This window comes from Glossina fuscipes, unplaced genomic scaffold (assembly GCF_014805625.2).
Source record: "Glossina fuscipes isolate IAEA_lab_2018 unplaced genomic scaffold, Yale_Gfus_2 226, whole genome shotgun sequence".
In the NCBI taxonomy this organism is placed as follows: Eukaryota; Metazoa; Arthropoda; class Insecta; order Diptera; family Glossinidae; genus Glossina; species Glossina fuscipes.
In genome coordinates, this window is record NW_023998569.1 from 678,878 (window position 1) to 686,436 (window position 7,559).

The following is a 7,559-nucleotide window of genomic DNA, read 5'->3' on the forward strand; positions in this document are numbered from 1 at the left end:
TACCATCATATTACTAGTACCTAATTTTATAGTTTTATTTTTAATTCATTAACCTGCTTTTCTGGTACTCGTTCTCCTCGGCCGGCAGCTGCATGCTGCGAATGTGCGTTTAGTTTTTCCGTCTTTAGGGATTTTATTACTTAGCTGGAATAAACAGGATTCGGGATTTCCGTAACAAAAAATGTTTTTGAGTTAGCTAGTAATAGCCTGGCGGATGATTACGACAATTTCACAGACTCCGAATCATCAGATGAATATTTGGTCCTTACTAACATTGTGAAGTATAATTTTTCGAAATTTCGGAATATTAAAGTCATTGACGGGTTCGTTTATAGAAGAATGAAGTATGCAAATTTGGAACATTTACATGATGATTTCTGGTTACCAAAAGGATTAATTACGGAAGTATTAGCTTAGCGTCACGATGATCAATTATCGTCGCATGCTGGCATCTATATTTACCGTATTAACTCATTCGAAATTTACAAGCCTACAAATATACACCCAAATATTGTTTTCAGACCTCCTACGGGTAAACCTATACCGTCACAGCGTGTGTTTTTAAAAAAATATATTTCGACTTTTTAGAACCTTATCCACGGTCACATTTTTGAGCATTGTTTTAGGTCACCTTTTTTGAAAGCTGTGAAAAAATCGACTACGGGGGTGGTTTATCACCTCTTCCATATTATTGTGTGCTTGAATGGGTATTGTCAGATGACGGTGTTCACTTCAAATGTAGACAGCTTAATCACAAGTTAAGCATCACGTTAAACATTTGGCAACAGCAAGTTATTTTCCATAGACAAACGCTTGCAAAAGGGTGAAAAGGTCCATTATTGTACCCATACGAGCTTATGTTAACCTGAGCCAAAGAATTTGGGACAAATTTTTAAGTAGCATAAATTGGACATTACGTTCTGGTGTTCACTCAGCTATCGTTGTATCGCCTATTATTTAGCTTTTGGCCAACAAATGATTACGAATGGGCAGACGTAGAAGTTAATCAGACAATTACGCTCATTAGGGGACAGGCTTATAAATTTCGATTATGACGATATTTTGGAAAATGTTCGTAAACAAGCAACGTATTTGGTAGAGAAACAATTCAATAAAAATGAACAAACTAAAACCTCAGAGCACGAGGTATCTAACTTAAGGAAGCTCGTGGAGACTTCCGGCATTCAGATTTTGAGAAAAATTATAATGCTAAACTAGGACCTTTCTAAAGTCTCGTATTCGGAAGAAAATAGGGAAATGTTATTACGAATGAGAAGATGTGAAAGGGCATTTGATCGGAACCTACATCGCCAACGGCATTAAATGGTGGTATGAAGTTTTCACCGTCTTTTGTTGGCTACGGCCCCTAAAACCTGATCTTGGCGGGGGGAAACTTTATTTTATTTTATTTTATTTTATCAATTTATCGTAGAGAAAGAAACAATATCATTTTTTGGAAGGGTGTTAAGATTTCTAAGAGAAAGGTTGTAGGGAGAAAAAATAAAAATAACGAGGGAATAAAAAGAGAAAATTACTGAAAGACATTCGAAAATAGTAAAAAGGAAAGTTTGTTTTGAAAAGCAAAATTATCGCGACATTTTTTAAAACAAAGACTAATGAGATAACATTTTTTAAGCAAAAGGTGCGTGAGTTTTTCGTACTGAAAAATAATTACGTTACGTAATTTTTGGTGTTAAAGCTATGAAGCGTGTAAAAAATGTAATAAAAATCGTGACAATTATGAATTCCTTGACTTAATCGACGTATGGAGTGCTTAAAGATATCAAATAATATTTGCATATGCAAATTATAAAAATAATCAAGAAAACTGGGTAGGATTTCCTCAATTTTACATCAAAATCACCTGGAAGATTAGATTTGAAATCGGAGAAAAATTATCTTTTAGCAACAAGTCTGTTTTGGTCAACCAAAATGTCCGACATGGGAAGCTTATTGCTTGCATGGGATCGCTGCCAGCGTATCCATTTAAACTTTTCTATCTTACTCTACCTGTATCTTTAACTACCTTGAGCACGCATTGAATTTAACATCGTAGTGCACGTTTAGCTAAGAGTAGCAGAATGTCGAACCAACCTTTGGCCGAAAAGCGAAGACGGAATAGATGCGTACGCTACTCGATATATATACGAACAAAATATAATGTTACGCCCGACGTTGTATGTTACAATTATTTTACCCGTTTAGGCCTTAGAATGTTTTCATTTCCGCATTGTATATTTAATTGCCAAGATATATATCACTCAAAACATCCATCGCATCATGCGTACATATCCCAAATCAAGCTTTTATACCATTTGGCGGGTTTTTGTAGGTATATAATCCCAAGTAACTAAAACCTACTAAAATCTACGGTAGCGCAATAAAGTCTGCTTACAGTACCGAAAATTAACGCGTTTCTCTTATTAAAGGCTGGATTTATGGCTTGAGAGTCAAAAAATATAAGAAACAAAAACTTGTATTAAATTATATTTCAAGATTTTTTTGACTTAAAATAAAATTATAACCAAAAAATGTAATATAATATATATATGTAAACCGTTGTCTCTTTTTTGGGGTAATTTGCCACAATTCTGGTAACACCTCGTTTTCCGCGCTCTGTAAACTTGTTTTGTTGGCCTGATTGGTGCTTGCTTTCCGGAGTATTTTTGCTGTAGTTTTTTATAACAGTTTGAGTAGTAGCATCACTAGTTCGAATTATTTTTGCTATTTCCCCGTACAGTTTTTTCGCGCTTCCTTACGTTATAATCACAGTTCTAATTTCTTGAAAAGTTGCCTTGCGTTTTTGTATATTTTGTGATATTTTAAAGAAGCTAAAGCTTTATTGATGAATTATTGTTTAAATGTACGAAAACGAGTACAAAAGCTAAGAACCGTTAACTAAAGATGTTCCTTTCCAAATGTTTTAATGTTGTTGTATGTAAGTGTTTTTATTTGTGGCATTTATGGGATTAAAGTATATTTTTTGCTTATAAGTTTATCTTAAGTCAAAAAAAGTGTTATTTAACATACGTTTTTGTTTTTTATGAAATTCATTCCCCGATCCTCAACCTATATTTATATAGCTTCTAGTAAGAGAAACCTTAATTTACAGTAGTGTAAGTAGAGTTTACTACGCTATTGTATATTTACAATATGTTTATATACTTCATCTTAGTTATGCATGATTTTTACGAGTTGTACTGTTGGCCCGATTTTCGAACTTATTAAATTTTTTAATTAAAAGCTCTGAAATGTTTATCCAGGGAAAACCTGGAAATTAGTAGTTTCTTTGGTAGTTGTGAGCGGGTTGGTATATCGAATGACATATTAGATGATTTTCGAGAATGAGGATCGGAAGAAACAATGTAAAGCCACACAATTTCACAAAATTAGTGCACTCTCTGCGACGGGCTTTGATGCTCTTATGCGTTTTACATAACTACATACATAATAATTTATATTTTTATGTGTTCACTAGCAAAATTTGGTTTTTTTGCCAAGCGTTACTTGGCGATGGAAATTCTCATCATCTTTAAAAACTAATCCTGATAAGCTCTTTGGGTAATTTTCCGCACCTTTGAAGGCAATCAAAAGTATAAAAAATCAATGGGATACTCAAGGATACTCGAGCATTCAGAAAACACAAATGGTGTGTTAACGGGCGTGTATCCCTTCGTTAAGAAGTCAATACGTCTTTACACGAAGGACGTCTTCCAGTTAAGGCAGTTGTTAAGTTATTTTTATGATGATATTTACGAGAATTTCTTGAAAACAAAACTTTAGACCTGAATAAAACGAATATTAGAAGCACTTTCAATCGCTCGCACATTAGTTTTTTTTTTTATTGACTTTCTCAAGAACTACTCTAACTGTGTAAAGTACAACAACTGATGTCCAACGTAATATAATCTTGGGTTGCAACTCATTTCTGTGCCAACTTTTAGTACGTATGCGTACTTGTATGTGTGTGAATGTAAGTGTATGGACATTTGGTTTTTGTTTCGTTATATCGGTCATACGCATGCAGAAGCTCTATATATTGTATATACACATACATAGCGTTGCTCATATAGGCTTTTATTTTTTCTTAACAAAACGATATGCGTGCAAGTGTGTTACACTTTGAAATTTGTATTCATTTCTGAACTTTCCTCTTGTTATTTGCTTTTTTTTCAACAAAAATTTAATGAAAACAAATGAATATAAATAATATAAATATATATATTAAAAATCGTAAACAATCAAACAATACAAAAAAAATATATAAATAAATAAAAAACTTTAGCAATTTCGTTGGAACCTCACGTGAAATCGCTGCACCTGACTTTAGCGTATCAATTTCCGCAGAATCAGTTTAATACACTGAAATCGCTGGTGGAATCATTAGACGCTTCATGTGCCTCCAATTGGGAATTGCGTTTATATTCACGTGACCCCAGATTGGCTACAAAACAAGTACATATCGTTTCTTTTTACGAAAATTGAAAAAAAAAAGTAAATTTTACATAAAAAAAGAATTGAAAGCGTTTCGACACTATTTTGCTCTTATGGGTGTGCGTGTTCTTTTTTGCTCATTTAGGTACACAAGGTCGTCTATCCCCATAGTCCACATGAAATCGATGAACTTGAATTACGCATCGGTGACTACATATATTTGAGCAGTGACGCAGTTGATAATTCATCGGACGGTTGGGCTGAAGGTATATCTTGGTTAACCGGCAGCCACGGTCATTTACCAGTTAATTATACTGAACGTACAGCTGAATCAGATGCTTGGACCTTGCATCGTGTAGTGCAATTATCGAAATCAATAACGCCATCATTATCATCAGCAGAGGAAATAGATATTGTAGATGGCCATAGCATTTCAACAGAAGCGGAAGATCAACCTCATCGCGATTCTACGCATAGTAAGTTAATCAATCATATATATTTTATAGATTTTATGTTAAACATTAAAATATTTTTTGTACCCGCCATTTTAGGATGGAAAATGAAGAATGTGTATACATTTTGTCAAAACGCTTGCAACACCGGTAGGGCAGATATTCTGTGATGTACATATATGTATTCTTACATGTCCGTCGGTTCATATGTGTGTTTCTCTGTGATGACTTTCCTCTCGATTGTGAAAAATTCAGATTAAATCTGGCGGAAACGGGGCAAGTTCTTGCAACTAAGTAAAAGAAGAGTCAAAGGTAGTAGATACGCTGGCGGCACGTACGCAAACTGAAAAAATTCTGTTTTCAAAGGCAAAAGAAAGGTTTTACTCATAAATCCATGAAAATTTCCACGTCGATGATCCGACAGTACTTGTAGAGAAATAAAAAGAATTGTTTATGTTCGTCCGACATCATAAAATATGGAAATTTCATATTTTCGCCTTTCTTTAAGTTGCTTTTTTTTAAGGTAACGGTGGTGGTATATAAATAAATAAAAAATTCGGCCAAAGATAAATATAATATTTTTATTCCTTTTAATTCTGATTTTTTCAAAAATTTCTTTTTTAGTTGGTTTACATACTGAATTAATTGAAGGTACGTCCTTTAATGAGGATTCAGAACAAAGTGTTGAAAAGTATTTGCGAAAAACATTAAGACCTTGCTTGGATTTATCATCAATTAATCAACACAATCAAAGCAATTTACAACAACAAACCACACCTTTAATAGAAATAACTAGTATGTCTTCGCCGAATGCAAACGATATCAAAGTGGAACCAATGCCTGCCACTGCTCCAAAATCTGATGACACTTTAAGCCAACATTCAGCCGATAATTCCGTTTCAATATCATCAAATCGTAATCGTCGTATTTATATTATGCGTCACGGTGAGCGGGTAGATTTTACATTTGGCACTTGGATCCCATATTGCTTTGATGAATTCAATAATTACATGCGCAAAGATTTAAATATGCCGAAAACATTGCCGAAAAGGTAAATAAATAATAAAAGTGTAGAATCTGGGATATACACTTTTTAAGCTTTAAAATGCTATTTATAGCACCATTGTTGCTTTCCATAAAACAACAAGCGCCTAATCCTCTTGTCCACGGTAATTGAACAACCGCCTAATCCACGGTTACCACAAATAATTATATGTTTTATTCTACGTTTCCATTTAATAGTGGTTTAGATTGCGCCGCAAGAAGCTAAAAATGTTCATATTCGCTACTAAGTTAAGTAAGATATTTGATTACAGGATGGAATAAATACCAACTCAATGAATTTTTTGATACTATATATATATTCAATTATATTCTATGCAACTTCATATGACGTGGAGATTAACATCAGGTTTGAAAGCATTTTCTTCTAAACAGACAGTGAACGACGGCCAATCAGACTAGATCAGTTCCATTCTCTACATAGATATATGTATATATATACATATTGCGTGTATTTACGCTTTAGATACGATTTTAAAGTTTGCGGTGCGTTCTAAGTTTTTAGTAAAAGATAAATTGATCCTTAAAGTGTCCCAGATTCAGCCTAAAATAATTTTTTTAAAGATTTTAACTTTTGATTATAATTCTTAGACAATACATTCCGGAAGGTTGGCAAAACGATTCACCTCTAACAAATATTGGTTTGTATCAAGCCCGCTTAATAGGTGATGCTTTAGCAGAAGCTCGTGTTCAAATTGATCATGTTTTTTGTTCGCCAGCTTATCGTTGTATTCAAACATGTACAAGTGCTTTAGAAGGTAAGAGAAAATATTCATGTAATAATAATTATATTTTGCAAAATTGTGTTTGCTTTTTAACTAATTAATGATGATATCACTGAAGGCCTTAAACTCATTGGTAAAACACATATAAAACTAGAACCTGGTTTATTTGAATGGATGGCTTGGTATCCAGAAGGTGTGCCCGATTGGTTAACCAAAGATGAATTAACTGAGGCTAACTTTACTATAGATCATGACTATCAGCCATTTATGACGATCAGCACATTAAACGAGGCGATTAAAGAAACGACTGAAGACTTTTACACCCGTAATTATCAAGTTTTAAAGAAAATTATTGAAAACACAAGTAAGGGTATAATGAATATCTTGTGAAAAAAATTAAAAATTAAAGCAAGTTTATAAACATTTCTGCAGTTGGGAATATTTTTATTGTAGCTCATGCAACGACTTTAGATACTTGCACACGTCAGTTAATTGGGGAAGCGCCACGCAATACGAATGAATTAAGGCAGGTGATTCATAAAATTCCCTACTGTAGTTTGGCAAACGTTGAAGAGATTGATGGTCAATGGAAGCTCGTAGAACCGGATTGCTTGCCGGTAACACATTCAAAAAATCCACGCTTCGAATGGAATGCTTTAACAGCCACATAGTGCAAGTGTTTCGAAGATTTTCTAATAAATTTACCCTGTTAGAATAGTTCAAGAGTATAAATTAAATTTTAAAGTTTAGACTGTATGTTAGTGCCCTCGCCTACCACACGCCGTTCTTCTCCTCTCCGTGCAAATTCCTTGAAAATTATACAAATGCATATTTAAAAAGTGTAGTATTCTTAAAAGCATTTTTGAAACTTAAATAGTTCTAATTA

The 7,559-nt window shown here is 33.6% G+C and overlaps 1 protein-coding gene across 5 annotated transcripts in view; it reads left to right on the forward strand.

The window, feature by feature from the left end:
• LOC119642548 (protein UBASH3A homolog) overlaps nucleotides 1-7,559 on the forward strand; it is a 17,163-nt gene extending 9,604 nt beyond the window's left edge. For 2 of the 5 annotated variants that reach the window (XM_038041704.1, XM_038041707.1), the window contains 7 exons: nucleotides 4,286-4,455; nucleotides 4,580-4,910; nucleotides 4,986-5,036; nucleotides 5,511-5,937; nucleotides 6,540-6,706; nucleotides 6,792-7,037; nucleotides 7,106-7,344. In XM_038041704.1, coding sequence (XP_037897632.1) covers nucleotides 4,286-4,455; nucleotides 4,580-4,910; nucleotides 4,986-5,036; nucleotides 5,511-5,937; nucleotides 6,540-6,706; nucleotides 6,792-7,037; nucleotides 7,106-7,344 — 1,631 coding nt within the window. Of the gene's footprint in view, nucleotides 1-4,285; nucleotides 4,456-4,579; nucleotides 4,911-4,985; nucleotides 5,037-5,510; nucleotides 5,938-6,539; nucleotides 6,707-6,791; nucleotides 7,038-7,105 lie in introns of all 5 variants that reach the window. The other 3 variants (XM_038041703.1, XM_038041705.1, XM_038041702.1) reach the window with 2 other exon arrangements.